This window comes from Mauremys mutica, chromosome 2, assembly GCF_020497125.1.
Source record: "Mauremys mutica isolate MM-2020 ecotype Southern chromosome 2, ASM2049712v1, whole genome shotgun sequence".
NCBI lineage: Eukaryota > Metazoa > Chordata > Testudines > Geoemydidae > Mauremys > Mauremys mutica.
In genome coordinates, this window is record NC_059073.1 from 220,881,234 (window position 1) to 220,902,860 (window position 21,627).

Below are 21,627 nucleotides of genomic sequence, written 5' to 3' on the forward strand. Positions count from 1 at the left end.
CAGCCCCGTATCCTGTCTGCCAACACTGGCCAATGCCAGGTGCCTCAGAGGGAGTGAACCTAACAGGTAATGATCAAGTGAGCTCTCTCCTGCCATCCATCTCCACCCTCTGACAAACAGAGGCTAGGGACACCATTCCTTACCAGGTTTTAACAGCAGGGGGAGCAAGCAAACATAAAAAAGGCGCCCCCCCTTGGCTCCTCCTCCCACGCCGTACCCCCTCCCCCCTTTGGCTGGCTCCTCCGGCCACACTGCGGACATGCTGCGCCCCCCCGGCCACGCCGCCCCCACCCATGGCTGTACAGGGAGGCTGGCAGAGGATGGAGGTACGAGGGGAGGTGAAGGGGAGGGAAAGGCAGGGGCACGGGGTACATGGGAGGGGTACACGGGGTATGGAGCTTGGAGAGGGGTTACCAGGGATGGGAGTGGGCTGGAGTCCCAGGGGCTCTCTGTGCAGAGGGGGCTGGAGCTGCCCCCGGGACCAGGACAGCCTGGGAGGGGATCGCTGCATGCAGCACCAGCCCAGCTCAGCGTTGGCCCTACCTCTAGGGGGATGGGGGAAGAAGGCAGCGAGCCCCACCAGGCACAGTCCGAGTGAGCTGCTTCCGTGCCGGCCTGCCGCAGCCGCCCGCCCCACGGCTCCTTCGGCCGTGTTGCTGGCAGTGCTGGCCGGCAGGCGCCACTTCTGTCCTGCGATCAGCTATCTCCCTCCTGCTGGGAGACACAGCTGATGGGCGGGGTGGAAACCGGGCAGGCCATTCAGAGCGGAGCCCGTGAGGCGCCACTTTTTAAAAAATGTGGGGAGGAGACGCAGCTGCTTGTCATGCATCCCACTAGCTACGCTACTGTTCCTTACCCATCCTGGCTAATAGCCATTAATGGACTTAACCTCCATGAATGTATCTAGTTCTCTTTTAAATGCTGTTATAGTCCTAGCCTTCACAACCTCCTCAGGCAAGGAGTTCCACAGGTTGACTGTGCACTGTGTGAAGAACTTCCTTTTATTTGTTTTAAACCTCTTTTTTGAGATGAGGCGACCATATCTGTATGCAGTATTCAAGATGTGGGTGTACCATGGATTTATATAAGGCAATAAGATATTCTCCATCTTATTCTCTACCCCTTTTTTAATGATTCCTAACATCCTGTTTGCTTTTTTGACTGCCGCTGCACACTGTGTACGTGTGGACGTCTTCAGAGAACTATCCACGATGATTTGAAGATCTCTTTCCTAATTACTTGTAGCTAAATTAGCCCCCATCATATTGTATGTATAGTTGGGGTTATTTTTTCCAATGTGCATTACTTTACATTTATCCACATTAAATTTCATTTGCCATTTTGTTGCCCAATCACTTAGTTTAGTGAGATCTTTTAGAAGTTCTTCACAGTTTGCTTTGGTCTTAACTATCTTGAGCAGTTTAGTATCATCTGCAAACTTTGCCACCTCACTGTTTAACCCGTTCTCCAGATCATTTATGAATAAGTTGAATAGGATTGGTCCTAGGACTGGTCCTTGAGGAATACCACTAGTTACCCACCCCTCTCCATTCTGAAAATTTACCATTTATTCCTACCCTTTGTTCTCTGTCTTTTAACCAGTTCTCAATCCATGAAAGGATCTTCCCTCTTATTCCATGACAACTTAATTTACGTAAGAGCCCTTGGTGAGGGACCTTGTCAAAGGCTTTCTGGAAATCTAAGAACATTAGGTCCACTGGATCCCCCTTGTCCACATATTTGTTGACCCCTTCAAAGAACAGAAACCATGTTGACTTTTGCCCAACAATTTATGTTCTTCTATGTGTCTGACAATTTTATTCTTTACTATTGTTTCAACTAATTTGCCCAAAACTGACGTTAGACTTGCCAGTCTGTAATTGCCGGGATCACCTCTAGAGCCCTTTTTAAATATTGGCGTTACATTAGCTATCTTCCAGTCATTGAGTACAGAAGCTGATTTAAAGGATAGGTTACAAATCATAGTTAATAGTTCTGCAATTTCACATTTGAGTTCTTTCAGAACTCTTGGGTGAATGACACGTGGTCCCGGTGACTTGCTACTGTTAAGTTTATCAATTAATTCCAAAGGGTCGGTCCTGGGGCTGGTTTTGTTCAATATCTTCATTAGTGATCTGGAGGATGGTGTGGATTGCACCCTCAGCAAGTTTACAGATGACACTAAACTGGGAGGAGCGGTAGATATGTGGCAGGTAGGGATAGGATACAGAGGGACCTAGACAAATTAGAGGATTGGGCCAAAAGAAATCTGATGAGGTTCAAAAAGAACAAGTGCAGAGTCACTTAGGATGGAAGAATCCCATGCACTGCTACAGACTAGGGACCGAGTGGCTAGGCAGCAGTTCTGCAGAAAAGGATCTAAGGGTTACAGTGGACGAGAAGCTGGATATGAGTCAACAGTGTGTCCTTATTGCCAAGTAGGCTAATGGCATTTTGGGATGTATAAGTAGGAGCGTTGCCAGCAGATCGAGGGATGTGATCACTCCCCTCTATTAGGCATTGGTGAGGCCTCATCTGGAGTACTGTGTCCAGTTTTGGGCCCTATACTACAAGAAGGATGTGGAAAAATTGGAAAGAGTCCAGCGGAGGGCAACAAAAATTATTAGGGGGCTGGAGCACATGCTTTATGAGGAGAGGCAGAGGGAACTGGTCTTATTTAGTCTGCAGAAGAGAAGAATGAGGGGAGATTTGATAGCTGCTTTCAACTACCTGAAAGGGGGTTCCAAAGAGGATGGATCTAGACTGTTCTCAGTGGTACCTGATGACAGAACAAGGAGTAATGGTCTCAAGTTGCAGTGGGGGATGTTTAGGTTGGATATTAGGAAAAACTTTTTCACTAGGAGGTAGGTAACTGGAATGGATTACCTAGGGAGGTGGTGGAATCTCCTTCCTTAGAGGTTTTTAAGGTCAGGCTTGACAAAGCCCTGGTTGGGATGATTTAGTTGAGGATTGGTCCTGCTTTGAGCAGGGGGTTGGACTAGATGACCTCCTGAGGTCCCTTCCAACCCTGATATTCTATGATTCTAATGACACTTCAATCTATGACAATTCCTCAGATTTGTCACCTACAAAGGACAGCTCAAGTTTGGGAATCTCACTAACATCCTCAGCCATGAAGACTGAAGCAAAGAGGAAACGTCTGTGACCTTAGAATATGGAAATAAACGTTCTTCAAGTCAAGGGTGGTGTACAAGTCTCCCAGATCTGGGGAGTGGATGACGGAGGCCAAGGAGGCCATGCAAAACTTTCAACTTTCTGAGAGACTTGTTGAGGTGGTGCAGGTACAGAGTGGATCTGAGGTCCCTTTTTGCTCTCGGGATTAGGAAGTAGCGGGAATAGAACCCTTTTGCCTTCATGTCACGAGGGACCTCCTCCACTGAACTCAGATGCACGAGACTCTCAACCTTTTGAATGAGGAGTTGGTCATGATAAGAGTCCCTGAAGGGGGATGGGGAAGAGGGAGTTGGGAGGGAGGGGCGTCCAAAAATTGCAGAGTATAGCCCTGAGATACTATATCCAGCACCCAGCCGTCCAAGGTGACCCACAACTAGGCCAAACAGTAGGGTTGAAGGTGTTTGAGGAAAGAACAAGGACTATCCGGGGAATTGACTGGGACGTCACTCTCAAGCGTACCTTAAAAATGAGCACTTCGGGCCCCCAGGATGCTTTGCCGGACATGGCTGCTCAGGTGAGGGGGGAGAAGGGAGGGCGGCGATGACTAAAGCTCGTGTCTCTATCCCTTCTCCTTGCAGACCCCTGACGAGGCTGCCAAGGCCTTGGTGGCGGGGTCAGCTGGAACTGCTTCCATGCAGACTGCAGCATATGCATGCCCAGCGAGCGAAGGGTGGCCCGAATGTTCTTTAACCCATGCAGCCTCACATCTGTCTACTCTGAAAAGAGTCAATTCCCATTGAATGGGAGGTTCTGGATACGGGTATGCATCTCTTGGGAGAGGCTGGCGGTCTGAACCAGGAGCTGCACCTCATGACCACTGCCAACAGAAGCACCCTAACTGCCAAGTCTGCCACAGTACCCTCCTCCACCAGGTTTCCAAATTCCTGGGCCAAACCCTGCGGGAAGGACTCCCTGAACTTTCGGTGGGAGCCCCATAAGTTAAAATTGTACCTGCCCAAGAGGTCCTGGTGGTTTGCCACCCGGAATTGCAGGCTGGCTGTCAAATAATTTTTTTCTCCCAAAAAGGCACAGTCTTTTGGCCTCTTTATTTTTGGGTGTTGAACTGGTGTGCCCCTGCTTGTCCTTCTCATTGGTGCAGTGAGCCCAGAGGTGGGTGTGTATAAAGGTACTCGAAGCTTTTGGCTTGGCAAAGTACTTCTTTTTTACCCTTTTGGAGGTGGAAGGGATCAATGAGGGGCTTTGCCAGAGGGTCTTGGGCAATTTTCAGGACCCTGTCATGCACTGGTAGTGCAACACGGACAGGGTAGAGGCAGAGAACACATTGAACAACATGACCACCTGCTCAGCCATCTTCTCCACCTCTAGGCCCAAGTTCTCGGCCACCCGTTGAAGCAGGGCCTGTTGTTCTATAAAATCTCCAGCGGTCTGGCCATGGAGGGCCCCATGACTATCTCATCTGGGGATAAAGATTACTACTGTACCACCAGGGGAGGACCCTGGGCATCATCCCCCACGGGGGAAGGGAGTTTTGGGGTAGGCGCTGTCTCCTCTACCCCAACCTCCAAGTGTGTTTCATGCACTGATCCCAGTGCTGTCGGCTGTTGCTCTGAGGTGGCAGCAGACGAGCGGTGCAACGGGAGCATCATAATCACCGGCTTGCCCCACGCACTCCAGTAAGGCCATTGCACTGACCATTCTGCCAAGGCGGCGCCATAGACATTGACGCAGCTTCAGGTGCCCAACTGAAACGGTGGAGTCTTGGCGCAGAGCTAAACCACCCTTCTGCACTGGAGGAATCCCCTTCCAGTGACCACAGGAGGGCAGTCGATGCCCGTGTAAGCCTGCTGACCATCGTCGCCGGAGACCAGTGCTTGGAGTGGCAGTTTTGGTGCTGGTATTGAGGGAACTGGTGCTAGGGCCGGGGCAAACCGGAATTGTGATGGGGCGGGTGACAGAGATCTGTGCCAATACGAGGACTGGCGGGAGGGTGAACCGTGCTGGTGGTACGGAGACCAGCACCTCCCCCTAGGTGATCTGCACAGAGATGGCAGGAACTTTGAACGTGGTGCCGATGACCGAGAATGAGCCCCAGAGGATCTGGGATGCGACGGCGGAGATCTGCAGCATGGAGATGGAGAGTGTTGCCTTGGCTCAGGGGATTGGTGGCACTCCACTGCCCCCTAACGGGTCTTAGTGGCTGGCTTGTCCTTGTAGGGAGCCTTTGCCACGTCCTGTGGTGCCAGCGAAGGCCTCTGCTCTCTCAGAGCTGGGGGAGTTTGGGAAGGCATTGATGCCACCACAAGTTTGGGTCCCCTACCACTCCCGGGAGCGAATGGTGGATCCTTTAAGGGGCTAAGGGCCCCGACCGGGGAGGCACATCTGCCTGGCTCCAAAGTGGTCGGGTGGCCCAAACTGGGAGAAAAAGTTATTTTTTTCCTACTTGTTTCCTTTCCTGCTCCAAAATTTCTAAAAAATTGACCAGCTGTACAGCTAATCCAAAAAGATGTGGAAATTGTGTCAAAATGCTTCCCAACACATTTCCGAATTTTCATTGAAATTTCAAAATTTAAAAAAATTCTACCATGTATGAGCATAAAAAAAACATTATTTTTCATCTCAGGTATGGGCACAGGTAGCTTCAATATTACTTCACCCACCGAATTTCATTCTGTAGTTAACAAAGCTGAATCATGAGCATGAAAGCCCTTTCAGTTTAGATTTAGAGTTGATTTAGCTTGAGAAGGTAACCTAAGCATAACAATGGCTCAGAAACGAGAAGGCAAACAAAAAGAATTCAAAATGTATTATTTGAAGAACACCACACACCTCTGAATTTTTAAGTCACACCAGGCCTATGCACAACTTAAATGCCACCTAAACAACACAATAAAGCTTAAGTGGGCCTTAAGCAATGCATACAAATCATTTGGGCCCTCTGCACAGGGGTGAATTTCACCCACTGCATAATGGCAAAGCAGGTGGCAAGCTGTGACTAAGGCTTACTGTGCTAAAATATGCTTGCTTTACTGTCAATTCATCGTCCAGTTCTCCCACTTCCTCAGTTTGATTCTTCAGCTCATTATATCCTGTTATAATCTAGGCCCCAATCCCACAAAGATTTACGTGTGTGCTTAACTTTATGTACTGTGAGTAGTCCCATTCAAGTCAGTGGCATGACTCATAGTGCATCAAGTTAAGCATGCACACCAGTCTTTTGAGAACTGAGGCCCCAGACTGTAAGCACTTATGAGGAGGGCTGTCTTTTAATAAGTGTTTGTACTGGGTTTAGCACAACTGGCCCCTATCGCTATTAATACATGAGAGTATTAACCTGTTTATCTCTTTGTACTGGCTGAACTGGAGGAGTAGTTCTTTTGCTCACGGCATAGAGGTGTGAGTTTTTGCTGCCAAAGGTTATGATTTTTTCCCTCATTCCCCATATACATCCTCAGGCAGTTATATACAGTTATCAAAAAATGGCCATGTCATCTCTGAGCATGAAGCCCCCAACAGAGTGTGCCAGTTCTAATGAAAATGCTGGCCTAGCTGGAATGCCTATTAATGCTTTACTTTCTGTTTATTACCCACTGAGAAAGAGAACATTTACTTAATTCACTTGACTAAAATAGCTCCACTGTTATAAACAAGTCAGGAAAATGTATTAATTGAAAACAATGGAAAATGATTACTTTTCTGATTGTCAGAATATCATAAAAGTGAAATTGAGCTATTCTGTAATTAACTGATGCCGATTCAGGGAGGTTCCCGATGAGTAACTGTAATTCAGTAAGCGTCTGTCAGTATAGTTTGTTAGCAAATTGTCATTTTATATCAAACATTTATGGGGGTTCTGGTGCACATATAAACCATCTAATGAAATACAAATACTAGAGCAAAATAAACAGGACAAAGGTGGTAAAAGCAAGCTAAGTAGTAGAAGTTGAGCAAGGTTGATCAAGGTCCCTTATGGAAGACAGGATTTTGCATCCACAGCAGAACTGTATTTTGTTGCATATTTTTAGAAACATCCAAAACCTTTGGAAGAAATGGGTTTAGGATAAGCAAATGAGCATTGATACTGGGAGGCACGACCTGCTTCAAGTAATCACAGATCAGATAAACAGGGTTTTTATATAAGCCATGGGATCCAGCAACATGTCATGAGAAAAGATCATAAAGTCCATGCTAAGCAAATTGATTCTGTAGGATGGAGAAAAAGCCATTGTAGTGTCAGAAGATTTTAACCCAGCTCACCATGAACTAGTATTGAAAAAAATCCTCTTTAAGACTTCTGCTAACAGCCTATGGGACAAAGCAAATGTTTACAAATCACTCGAGACCAGCAGACATACAGAAAGATTACTCTTTGCCAAAACCCTTTTGAAATGGACACCAGGAGACTGACTGAGGGTTATATGGACCAATGTAACAAATACGAACTGAAAATTGATTTTTAACATCTATGACAGGATGATAAAAGATTGGTTTATTCACCAATGATTTGGGGTTACAATTCTGGAACTGGTATTCAACAAATTAAAAAACGGAAGTAATCAAGGATAAAATGATATACCACAGCATAGCTGAGGATCTTGGGGTCCTTATGGAAAACACTTTTTAGGTCATTTATCAGTTCATTTATCAAGGGATAATGACCCAGGAAATATTCTCCTAAATGGCAAAAAAATTATTTAAATAAGAGAGTCTGGAGAACTAATTGAGGCTGCGTTTCCTCTTTAGAAGACTTGACCTTAAACCCAATACACAAATTTGACAGGATTGACTTAAAACAGGACAGACTTTAAATACAGTCAAGAATTGTGTCTGGCGTGAGCTGCAACAAATCAGAAATAATACTTTGCAGACATGTTGGAGGGCGTCTCTCCATCACAGTCTTTCCAATGAGATGAAAACAACCAGTGCTGCCATCATGTAGGTACAGTAAGACGTTCAGAACTATTCATGGAAACCCCTTTTAGTTCCATTAGTGATAACTTTGGAAGCGTTTATAAATGTACAAATATGAACTGCCATCTCCAAGTTATCTGCAGTGTTGTAGTAGCTGCGTTGGTCCCAGGAGAGGAGAGACACAAAGTAGGTAAGGTAATATATTTTATTGGGCCAGCTTCTTTTTTTGGCCCAGACCTGAAGAACAATTCTCAAAGCATGCATCTTCCACCAACAGAAGTTGGTCCAATAAAAGATACTACCCCACCTATCTTTCCTCTCTCATCTCCAAGTTAATTAACCCAGCTAGGGCATCCTCAGTCAGATCCCATTTGCAAATCACCCAAATCATTATTGTTAAATAGTCAAACTCGTAGAGTTGTATTAGTACAGGGTCATCAACAGGTGGACCACAGGCCAAATCCGGATGGCCAGATGCTTTTGAGCGGACCCTGAAATCTTTTTATGTACATATTATCATTATTGTTATTTTTTATTATTTTCTTCTTTGGAGTCTGCACCTTGACTATACCTTAACCAAGAAATTTGGACCTTGAGCAAAAATAATTGACTACCCTGTATTAGGGTTTATGGGCCTACTTCAAAGCAAAGTGTAGTCAACAGAAAGACTGCCATTGACTTCAGGGGGCTTTTTCAGGCCTTATATCATATAAATATCATAGCCAGTAGAGGGTAGTCAGGTCTTGAGCATCCACATTGCATAGTGATGCACATACATGTTGAGGGTGGATAAAGATAGACAGAGGATCTGATTTTCAGAGCTACCGAATACCAAAATCAAGGAGAGCTGAGCATGCTAAGATCCTTTGAAAAGCAGACCAACAGTTTATTTATCTTGATACCAATTTGGTTCAAGGACAATAGTAATTAATAAAATATTGCCTTCAAGTTTGCATACTCTCCGACTTCAAATAATATAGCTGGATGCCAGGAACTGTTTTTATTCAAGGAACATAATTACCACTATTTCCTTTAGAGCAAACTAGTACTGTTTTCAGAGTTGCCAATTCTTGTGATTTAATTTCAAGTATTTGGTGTGTTTCTTAGAGACTAGGCACCCAGATTCATGTGATTACCTGAGAATCTTCGATTTCATTTTAAAACAAAGTTTCTAGCCCCCATGGTTGGGAAGAAAAGCTTGAGAAGAGGCTTAGAAACCAGAAGGCAAATAAGAACCCCAGATCTATTATTTAACAAACAATAAAAACCTCCTCATTTTTAAGCCAATCTGCATTTTGGGGGTTGACAGAATTGGGTTTTTTATAAAACAGTGCGCACGATATAAAATTTGTCATACGATACAAGGAAAGCTATCAGCAATATGGTTGAACTTGGGACTATGTGACACAATGGGTTAAGGCAGTGCCCTTCCAACTCTGGGACTTCTATCCTTGCTTGCCTAAAAAGCTTGGCATATCTCAGCATAATTTGCAGTCTCTGCTCAAGAGGCCCCAGACTGAGTAAGCAAGGGCTGCCACACGTCAGAACTGAGATGGAATAGCAGAGCTGTGCAGAGAAACTTGCAGCGTGCCTGCCAACGCTCATCCTCTAGCCAGCCCTGTCAGATCCCTCACTTCCATGAAAACCCCAACATTAAAATGCTACATATCCCTACATTTTAACAACATCTAGATTCTTATCTCACTGATGGTATGGAACATTATTTTAAAAAGAGCTAGGACTGTAAAATCACCACATTCATTATGTATCCAGCTTTCTAATTTTTTTAATATAAGCATATGGTTTCAAAATTAAATAAATGTGTCTTACAAATTATTTCCTGTCCATGAGAGCCATTCTCCCCCATGCATGCTGAGCATGCCCTCCTGGTGCGTGGAGTTTACAGTCAGTGAACAGGCATAGAACCACTTTGCTGGATTTTCTCTCTCTCTCTCTCAGAACAGAAGTTCTGAGAATCATAACTAATAGAGCACACTTATTTCAGTTTGTGCTATTCCCAATAAATAAAATTTATTATCTAAAGAGCTGTCCACAGAGCTTAGCTGCTTTCTTCACTAGAATATGATTTCACATGGGCCTGCTCCATGTTGCTGCTATTCTGAGCCAAACTCCTTCACTTTAAATATGATAACACAATAATAATTAATAAATACAAAGCATGGATACAGCAATACATATTTTCAAAGTGACGTAAGAGCATTAATCTTCAGAGTCCAGCTGTAAAATAAGTTATTGTCTCAGTTTACAGATATATACAATATATTACATACATACCTATCCAAATGCTTCTAAGGATCTGGTTACCAGAGCATCTGAGCACCTCATATACATTAGGTTTTGGTTCATGAGGGTACTTAAGCACATGAATAGTCCCTCGTACTTAAATTTAAGACAACATATACCAGTATCGGTGCAGAGGTAGTTGGCATCACCATATCACTTCCTGCTCATTGCCTCTCTACTCTTGTAGCAGCCCTGTGGCTAGGGCAACACGGTCACCCTTTTCTATACACAAAGAAAGATAAATTTATATATGAAAAGACTCAGTGGGCTTTGAATGTTGGACTCAATACACAGGTAACTGGCTGTTATATACAGGAGGACAGACTAGATGTTCCCTTCTGACCTTAAACTTTAAGAAACCTCTATGAAAGCATGTTTGTAACCCAAACTTTTGCCTTTTAAATATGAATGAGTAGTATATCTAGCAATAGGTTTCTGGAAAAGAAAGAGGTTTCAGTGAAGGGGGGAGGGATAGATCAGTGGTTTGAGCATTGGCCTGCTAAACCCAGGATTGAGTTCAATCCTTGAGGGGGCCATTTAGGAATTTGGGGCAAAAATCTGTCTGGGGATTAGCCCTGCTTTGAGCAGGGGGTTGGACTAGATGGCCTCCTGAGGTCCCTTCCAACCCTGATAGTCTATGAAGTATGACAATTACAATTACATATGAAGTCTCTGTGGTTTCCCTCCAAAGACAAAACACTGCCACTCATTAAATCAAGGCAGGCACTCTCTCTAGTCTGTAAAATGAAGTCTAAGGTGGAAGTGTCTGTCTTCTAGAAGCAACTGCATTTCATGGTTTTTATTTCATAAAACAGAATGATCCCCATAGGTAGGAATTAAGACTTCTGGTCATTCTCCCATGGTTCATCTTTTAAGGTGCTGAGGAAATGCCCAAGACAATGTGAGCTCCTGCTTAAACGAGGAAGTAAATCTGTATGCACACCATTAAAGAGTCTGCAAGGGCAGATGCAGATGACAGTAATTCATACATTAAGGAATGGGCTTGTATATTTGGCAGATTAACTGTTCTGTATTCCATTGCTATGAGGTGTGGAAACTGTACTGTGAAACATCCATTACTCATTCTCTCTGCTCTAAACACATAAGCCTATCAAAGGCGAGCCAGTTGGAGGAAAAAACCCTGCAAAGGGAAGAGTCTATGCATTTAAGATTAATGCTTCTCTTACATAATTTTCCCTGACTTTTAAAATCAGCAAATACACTAGACCCAGAAGGCAAATGCATGGAAAGAAAAGCAAAATCAGCAAAAATTCTCCAACTTGTACATTAGGTGTCATCAGACTTTTGTGTTTGAACATCTGAATGAATCATATGTCCATTTTTCATTACGCTCCATATGTGATTGTTCCCTGTTTTGTTCAGTGATTTTTGGCCACTTTGTCATGGCTGTGCTTGGGTTTTTTTTTTTTGTTTTTTTTTTTAAATATACTGTTCTATTACAGAATGATTGTTGCTGCTGCTATGCCTCAGTGTGAATGATACCCAAGAAGAACAATCTTGAAATGAAAGATTTCGTGAAAAGGTTTCCCTAGTGAACTATCTTGGAATATGTGTTTCCTTGGATCTGACTGTTTAACCCTCACCAGAAAAAAAAATGTTTTGATAACACTAGTCCTTAACATGGTGCAAGTGAATTTTTACCGACTGAGGAATGTTTGAAGAATAAATCAAATTTCAGTCTGTTTTCCTCATTGTTGGAAAAGGATACACCTAACACTTCCAGTTAGACAGAGCATTCTGTCTCAATGGATCTGTGAGGAATCTCATTGTTATCTATGCCATTTCTTAAAATTATCTTCTTTTTGCTGTTATGTGAACTCTTTATTTGGAGGTTTTAGTTTTCAAACCCACTGCTGTAATTTGGCCAAATTTCAAATGGCATTGAAATACATTTCTGAGTCTTAAAATCGCAAGATGACTTCCACCACTCTCAAATTTGACTATAATCACTCCCTTTATATTTGATGGTACACCACCTACATTACAGAGAGGTGTGCCTACTTGACTGGTCATCTCTTTTTTTTTTTGCACCTTTAGGAAGTTTGTTTTGCCAATGAGGAATCAACTGTATTTAAATAAGCAAAATGATCATCCTTACCACATTTGTCATTTCCATGCCATCTATTGTAAATAAGTCCATGTTTATGATCATTCACTTGTACTATTCATGCCACAAAGATCTTTCCTCTAAAATATGAACAAATGTGTCTCACTTTTTCCTTGCTGTAAACTATAGTGAAAACAAACCTTATTAAATTCTCATTATTACATAGCACATATTGTTGTGATATAGCAGAATACAAAATGAAACAGCCCCTAACCCGAGAAATAGAAGGTGAAATCCCTCCATTCTGTCTGTCTCTCAGCACCCTCTTCCCCCGCACATTTTTGTATGTATTTTTCAGCCACACCTTTCATTGTATTATAGCCCCTCATTATTTCCAAAAGATTGATGGGAACGGTGGTGCAGTACTTAACATAAGGCACCATGTTGTCAGATTGCTTGATGAGATTAGGGTGACCAGACAGCAAATGTGAAAAATCGGGACAGGGGGTGGAGGGTAATAGGAGCCTATATAAGAAAAAGACCCAAAAATCAGGACTGTCCCTATAAATTCAGGACATCTGGTCACCCTAGATGAGATAGACACTGCTGTTAATTTTAAAGCAGCAGCAAGCACCCCATCTTGCATACGCAGCCCAGCATAGCATGTGTACAATGAGTCCTAGAGCCTGACTACATGCACCTGGTGGCAAACCAGGCCTTTTTGGGACTGAGGTGTTTTGTCAGGGTAGAATTTCAGTCCCCCTTCCTAATATACCCTTGTGTGGCTCTCCAGTACTGCTGCTGCATGGGTTATAAGGAAAAACTCCATATACTTCTTCTGCCAGTTACTAAGCATACTTCTGTAACATTGGCAGGATTTTGCCCCTTCTCCCTTTTTTTCAATTTCCTTCCATATTTCGCCTCTTCACATCTTATCTCATCACTAACCTTATATTTCACTTAGTTTGCTACCTTAATCTGATGAGGTTCAACAAGGACAAGTGCAGAGTCCTGCACTTAGGACAGAAGAATCCCATGCACTGCTACAGATTGGGACCGAGTGCCTAGGCAGAAGTTCAGCAGAAAAGGACCTAGAGGTTACAGTGGACGAGAAGCTGGATATGATTCAACGGTGTGCCCTTGTTGCCTAGAAGGCTAACAGCTGTATAAGTAGGGTCATTGGCAGCAGATCCAGGGACATGATCATTCCCCTCTATTCAGCATTAGTGAGGCCTCATCTGGAGTACTGCGTCCAGTTTTGAGCCCCATACTACAAGAAGGATGTGGAAAAATTGGAAAGAGTCCAGCAGAGGGCAACAAAATTAGGGGGCTGGAGCACATGATTTATGAAGAGAGGCTGAGGGAACTGGGATTGTTTAGTCTGCCGAAGAGAAGAATGGGGGGGGGGATTTGATAGCTGCTTTCAACTACCTGAAAGGGGGTTCCAAAGAAAGATGGATCTAGACTGTTCTCAGTGGTACCAGATGACATAACAAGGAGTAATGGTCTCAAGTTGCAGTGGGGGAGGTTTAGGTTGGATATTAGGAAAAACTTTTTTACTAGGAGGGTGGTGAAGCACTGGAATGGGTTACCTAGGGAGGCGGTGGAATCTCCTTCCTTGGAGGTTTTTAAGGTCAGGCTTGACAAAGCCCTGGCTGGGATGATTTAGTTGGGGATTGGTCCTGCTTTGAGCAGGGGGTTGGACTAGATGACCTCCTGAGGTCCCTTCCAACCCTGATATTCTAAGTTTCTATGATTCTATAATAAAGATGCCATAGTCCTTTTCTTACCAGGGCTACATAGAAAATGCTTGCTGTCTACAATCCACTCCATGTGAGACAAATCCAGTTAGAATCACATAATCATAGACTTTAAGGTCAGAAGGGACCATTATGATCATCTAGTCTGACCTCCTGCACAATGCAGGCCACAGAATCTCACCCACCCACTCCTGTATCAAACCTGTGTCTGAGCCATTGAAGTCCTCAAATCATGGTTTAAAGACTTCAAGGTGCAGAGAATCTTCCAGTAAGTGACCTGTTCCCATGCTGTGGAGGAAGGTGAAAAACTCCCAGGGCTTCTGCCAATCTGCCCTGAAGGAAAATTCCTTCCCGACCCCAAATATGGTGATCAGCTAAACCCTGAGCATGTGGGCAAGACTCACCAGCCAGACACCCAGGAAGGAATTCTCTGTAGTAATTCAGATCCCACCCCATCTAACATCCCATCACAAGCCATTGGGCATATTTACCGCTAATAGTCAAAGATGAATTAATTGCCAAAATTACACTATCCCATTATACCATCCCCTCCATACACTTATCAAGCTTAGTCTTGAAGCCAGATATGTCTTTTGCCCCCACTACTCCCCTTGGAAGACTGTTCCAGAACTTCACTCCTCTGATGGTTAGAAACTTTCATATAATTTCAAGTCTAAACTTGCTGATAGCCAGTTTATATCCATTTGTTCTTGTGTCCACATTGGTACTGAGCTTAAATAATTCCTCTCCCTCCCTGGAATTTATTCCTCTGATATATTTATAGAGAGCAATCATATCTCCCCTCAGCCTTCTTTTGGTTAGGCTAAACAAGCCAAGCTCTTTGAGTCTCCTTTCATATGACAGGTTTTCCATTCCTTAGATCATCCTAGTAGCCTAGTAGAGGTACCTGTTCCAGTTTGAATTCATCCTTCTTAAACATGGGAGACCAGAACTGCACACAGTATTCCAGATGAGGTCTCACCAGTGCCTTGTATATCAGTATTAACACCTCCTTATCTCTACTGGAAATACTTCGCCTGATGCATCCCAAGACCGTATTAGCTTTTTTCACAGCCATATCACATTGGCGGCTCATAGTCATCCTGTGATCAACCAATACTCTGAGGTCCTTCTCTTCCTCTGTTACTTCCAACTGATGCCTTCCCAGCTTATAACAATAGTTCTTGTTATTAATCCCTAAATGCATGACCTTGCACTTTTCACTATTAAATTTCATTCTATTACTATTACTCCAGTTTACAAGGTCATCCAGATCTTCCTGTATGATATCTTGGTCCTTCTCTGTATTGGCAATAGCTCCCAGCTTTGTGTCATCCACAAACTTTATTAGCACATTCCCACTTTTTGTGCCAAGGTCAGTAATAAAAAGATTAAATAAGATTGGTCCCAAAACTGATCCCTAAGGAACTCCACTAGTAACCTCCCTCCAGCCTGACAGTTCACCTTTCAGTACAACCCATTGTAGTCTCCCCTTTAACCAGTTCCTTATCCACCTTTCAATTTTCATATTGATCCCCATCTTTTCCAATTTAGTTAATAATTCCCCATGTGGAACCATATCAAATGCCTTACTGAAATCAAGGTAAATTAGATCCACTACATTTCCTTTGTCTAAAAAAACCTGTTACCTTCTCAAAGAAGGAGATCAGGTTGGTTTGGCACAATCTACCTTTTGTAAAACCATGTTGTATTTTGTCCCAATTACCATTGACCTCAATGTCCTTGACTACTTTTTCCTTCAATTTTTTTCCAAGACCTTGCATATTACAGATGTCAAACTGACAGGCCTGTGGTTGCCTGGATCACTTTTTTCCCCTTTCTTAAAGATAGGAACTATATTAGCAATTCTCCAGTCATACAGTACAACCTCTGAGTTTACAGGTTCATTAAAAATTCTTGCTAATGGGCTTGTAATTTCATGTGCCTGTTCCTTAGACATTAGTGCACAAAGATTCTACAGTTCACTAGCTATGGAATTACAATTTTATCCTGCAGGGAAGTGGACTCCACTGTGAGAACCAACACTCGAGTAAAGTGAGATTCTCACCCATGGAAAAGATGGACCTTCAGATTGATTACAGATAATAATTCTAGTCTTCAGAAATCTCTGTATATATCTGTCTAGACAAAGATATAGACTCATGCAAACACCATATCTCCACAGTACACATTGTATTTCACTAAATAACAGACTATTTTGAAATATTACCAGAGAAATTAAAAATGCAAAACTGCAAGAGTAAGAGAAATCATTTTCATATCACTATGTCACAATTTTATGATCAATGTTGTGCCGCAGTGCATATTTTCTTCTTCCAATAATGTAGTCAGACATTCTAGAATAGAAAAATTAAGCCAGGTTTTGCTTGGGAAAGTTTTCCCAAGGGTTTCTCATTTTTATATAGGAAATCAATTTGCATCACTGATGATATCATTCAAATCAGACAACGCTATGTGGTTAGAAGGTAATTTACTTTTCTACCAAAGCAATTTGATACTTGTTCTGATTTGCGATTTTCATTTTGTTTGTTAATGAAAAAAATTAATGAGCAATGTTACTGGAAAATACAACTCAGAGCACTGGCATTATTAAATATGTTTGCAATATACTGTACATTGTGTTGATTGCACAGCCGGAGCCCAAACCTTGGTGGATGGAACATCAGTCAATCAGCCAAACAGACACCGAACTCATTGGGAGGACTCTTTGCACATACCTTTGCACTGATTTGTGTTTTTGTCAAGAATTGCCTTTGTGGATACAATTTTCCCATACCTACAGAGAAAGAAAAGAAAAAAAAAGAAAAATGCATGTTATTATATTTTAACCCTAGATCCATGCAGACTATTCCATGCAGTTTATATATATATACACACACACACACACACACACACACACACACGAGAGGGAGAGGGGGTTCCCCCATAGAAAAGGTACAGGATGGACAGCAAGCTTCCCTGCACTGCAACACAGATCTTGAGGGATGTTCATTTTCCATGCCCATTCAAACTCTGATCTCTACACTGAGACTGCCAACAAAAATGCCAGTTACAGGAATGGCCAATAGGGTATCCAGACAGACAAAGATGTTTTTCTGGTGAAGGAAATTAACTTTATTTAAATGTATATTTGCATTTGAAACCATCAAAGGAAGTTTTGTTTTTTAATGGGAATGGAGCAGATGCTTTCCCACCATTCACCAAATGCCCTATAAAGCTGGCTGACAAAAAAAAAAAAAAAAAAAAGAGATCCAGAAGAATTATTTTTTTTAAAAGGTAGCTTGTACATTTTAGATAGTCAAAGGTTTTTTTTAAAATTGTTTTTGTATATTTAGGCTTTTCTAGCTGAATACTGACGAGTGTTTGCATACATAGCACTACAACAAATAACACAGCTTCAGAGTACCTCCACAAGACTCAGACTCTTGAGAGGAAATTTTAATTTCACGGACCACTTACAACTTGTTGCATTCAACAGTTAGACCACAAAGTGAGTGCCTGTCTTTAACTCAAAGAGAAGAGGACTGAAAATGCATATTTGATAGTCAGTACTTCCAGTTCCAAATGAGGTATGTGATTGACTGGTCAGTTTGTAACTCTGGTGTTTGTAACTCTGAGGTTCTACTGTAGTGCCAAATTCTCTGCTGGTGTGATTTACAAGCATTTTATGGGTAAATTTACACCAGCAAAACATTTGGCCCATGAAGTGCATTTTCATTTATTTGATTTATAAACCAAATAAATGCAATATATACAAATAAATAAATAAACAATGTCTATCTATTGTCTTAAGAGTCTTTGACAGATACTGAGAAAGATAATCCAATTAAAATCAGCAGTTAACCCACAACAGCCTCAAATAAAACTCAACCCCCAATTAAACTTTCTTAAAAAAAAAAAAAAAAAAGACACCTAACATTAGTCTTCATTAGGACTTTCTCGTAACAAAAAAATTCCAAAAGAATGGATATGCTGTTCCATCGAAGGAGATTTGTGAGATTTAGAAGTCTGTGCATACAGTGGTTTACTTGTGAGTGCAAAAACCCAGAGTCTGAAATCTGAAGCAATTACTTAAATCTGCTTTACTCTTTTGAATTTCCTGCCAACAAAAAGAGACATTTGTGGTTCCATTACATTTACTAAAGACTTTCCAAGGTTATTTGCTATACACCGCAACCCTGCAAATGCTTAGTCACACAAGTCATTTCACCTGTGGAAGTAGTCTTGTTCATCCCAGTGGAACTACTCAAGCAAATAAAGTTACTCATGTAGCTAAGTGTTGGCAGAGTTGGACTCTACTGGAATGGTAAGAGGTGCTAAACAATGCTCTCTACTATATGAAAAGCCTTTCACATTAATGTATAGATATAAACCCTGAGTACTACCACAAGAAAGTAACTAGAATTAATTTGGACACAGTTTTCCTAAATACTTCACAGTAATTGGAACATGAGCTCTGATGAGCGGTGATCAAGGTAGAAAAGTATTTAGTTTATTAAGAAAATGATGATAATTTTCTTGCATAGAAGGACTGTAATACAAGGCTCTGATTCCCCTTCAGATTTAGTTGGCTTTCCTGTCAGGATAAACTGTAATTTCGATTCTATTCCAGAGGTTCCAAAAATGGATTCCACAATGGGAATTCACACGTAAATATGACGTAAAAATACAATGTAGCTCAAGAGATCGCCTCTTAATCTGTTGTTTTAAATGCTAACTACTAGTTATTAAAATCCAACAGCCCATATGTTTGTTCTGTACAATACAGTAACTCCTTGCTTAATGTAGTTATGTTCCTGAAAAATGCAACTTTAAGCGAAATTATGTTAAGCGAATCCCATTTCCCCATAAGAATTAATGTAAATGGAGGGGGTTAGGTTCCAGGGAAATTTTTTTCACCAGACAAAAAACTACACACACACAGTATAAGTTTTAAACAAACAATTTAATATTGTTCACAGCTATGATGATTGTGAAGCTTGGATGAGGTGGTGAAGTTAAAGGGCGGAAGAGGTTGGGATATTTCTAAATAATCAACTAGCAATCGGCTGAGCCCTCAAGGGTTAACACATTGTTAATGCAGCCTCACACTCTACAAGGCAGCACGAATGGAGGGAGGGAAGACAGCATGGCAGAGACAGACAGAGACACACACCCTGTGTGAGAGAGAGAGATGCGCATTGCCTCTTTAAGTACGCTGACACCACTCTAAGTACACTGCCTTTTTAAGTAGATCAGGAAGTTTAGACAACAGCTGCGGCCAGCAAGCTCCCTCCGTCCTGAGCCCTGTCGTGTCCCCACCCTGCTCTATATGGAGAAGGGGTAAGCGGGGTGCAGGAGCAGGGATGAGAGGGACACCCTGCCATTAGTCCCCCACCTTCCCCCCGCACAGCAAGCAGGAGGCTCCGGGGAGCAGCTCCAAGGCAGAGGGCAGGACCAGCCCATGGCAGTGGGGGGAGGGACAGCTGAACTGCCTTGATAGCCTGCTGGGCGGCTGCAGCACAGGGAACTTAGAGAAGTGGGGAGCTGATAGGGGGGCTGCCGATCCACCCTGGTTCCAAGCCCCCACCAGCTATCTGCAAGGGGCTGCTCTTCCTGCAAGCAGTGGACAAAGCAGGCGGCTGCCAAACAATGTTATAAAGGAGCATTGCACAACTTTAAACGAGCATGTTCTCTAATTGATCAGCAACGTAACAACGAAACAACATTAATCAGGATGATTTTAAGTGGGGAGTTACTGTACTAGTATTTTTTTAAAATATAAAGATACTAGACATATAGGTTTGTGTGTGTCATGAGAACACATTAGCACTATTTAGTTTCCTGCTGAATTATAATGCCTGTTTTTGAAACCATCCTTCCACAGGGCCTATATTCAAGTGCTTCATCAAAGAAATATTATGGGAAGCACCATAGCTCAAAACCCACCATCATCTACACTTTGGATTTCTTGTACATCTCTTTAAGTTGATCCTTGCTGCATCACTATACCTGAATGGAAGTGGATGTTAGGAACTCGAGAGGCTGTGAGTGGGTCATTTGAAAGGGTTTCCATTTTGCAGGGTTCAACAGACCCATTTTGCATTTTCCATGAAATTTTTCACAAAACTTTTTATTGTCAACATTATTAAAATTTTCAAAATGTTTTAATTTATCAGTTTCCATAACATTTCAGTGATAATTTTGATAGACATTTGGATAAGAAATGTTGCAAAAAATTTGAAGAAAACAAAGATTTAGAGGTCTTTTTAAACAAACAAAACCCGTAAAAGGTCTGCTTTTCAACAAAATGCCATTTCCTTTGGAAAAAAATGTCTACCAGCTCTAGTACTTATTAGTTTTGGGTGAAACTACTCAAAACTTCACACACAATGTTCTGGGAGTCAATGGAACCAAAAACTCAAGCAAAACTGATCCAAAACCTCACATTTCTCAAGGTCTCGGATGAAAACCTAAATTAAAATCAGAGCTTCATTGCACTAGGTACTTCTAGCTTACACATAGCAAAAGACAGTCCCTGACTTGAGCAGCTTACTGTTTCAATAACCATGCAATATCACTCAGTTTTGCATGGTTTTACCATAAAAATAGTCATCAGCCCAGGTTCTCAAACCTAAATTTAAGGTTTAACTTCCACATTGGGTTTTACCACAAAAGTTTTACACAGCTCTAGCTCTAATGTTTCCCTTTCATTTCTTTTGCCTTCCTGAAAAAGATCAGCTTCTGCATGTCAACCAAACCCAAGGAAAACTCCAGTAGTGTACGATATTGGTAACAATTTAAAATAAAATAAACTTTTCTTCGGTTCTGTGTATATTGCTAGCTTCAATTACTGAAGGTGGTTTCAGGTTATGAATCTGGCTTTAAGGTTTACCTAGGGCCTCATCCTGCAGTCCTCAAATACCCAGAACTCCCAGAGACTTAACTGAGAATTCTGGGTGGATAAGAAATGCAGAATAGACAGAGTTTATGATGTTGTTTAGCTGGTATCTCAGTAACAGTATGATATTATTTAACAACCGATCACACTTTTATTTAAAGGCTCCAGGTGGTAGATCAGCATTTATGCAGCAAATACCAGCAGAAAGTTAGCTGGAATGTTAATCAGCTGCTATCCGGTGTTAAAATTATAATGGAGCACTTAGAGAACACTTCAGTTGTAGCTGATGTGAATACACAAATTGTAAGATTCTTTTCCATTGTCTACACCAGCGATCCTCAAACTTTTGAGGGTCGTCCTCTCTACCCCCGAAGCCAGATACCTCCAGATTTATTAATTTATATATAAACAACTTACATGGGTTTGTTTTATGACAATATTGTGATGGGAAAGTCACACAGATTTCTGAAAAAATTCTCCACAGATGCCTTATAGAATTTGGTAAGAATGGTTATTTATCTTACTGTACA

General features: G+C 42.1%; 1 protein-coding gene across 9 annotated transcripts in view; it reads right to left on the reverse strand.

Moving 5' to 3' along the window:
- RBMS3 (RNA binding motif single stranded interacting protein 3) overlaps positions 1-21,627 on the reverse strand; it is a 939,633-nt gene that overhangs the window by 413,847 nt on the left and 504,159 nt on the right. For all 9 annotated transcript variants that reach the window (XM_045008010.1, XM_045008014.1, XM_045008013.1 and 6 more), the window contains one exon: positions 16,935-16,993. In XM_045008010.1, coding sequence (XP_044863945.1) covers positions 16,935-16,993 — 59 coding nt within the window. The remainder of the gene's footprint in view (positions 1-16,934; positions 16,994-21,627) is intronic.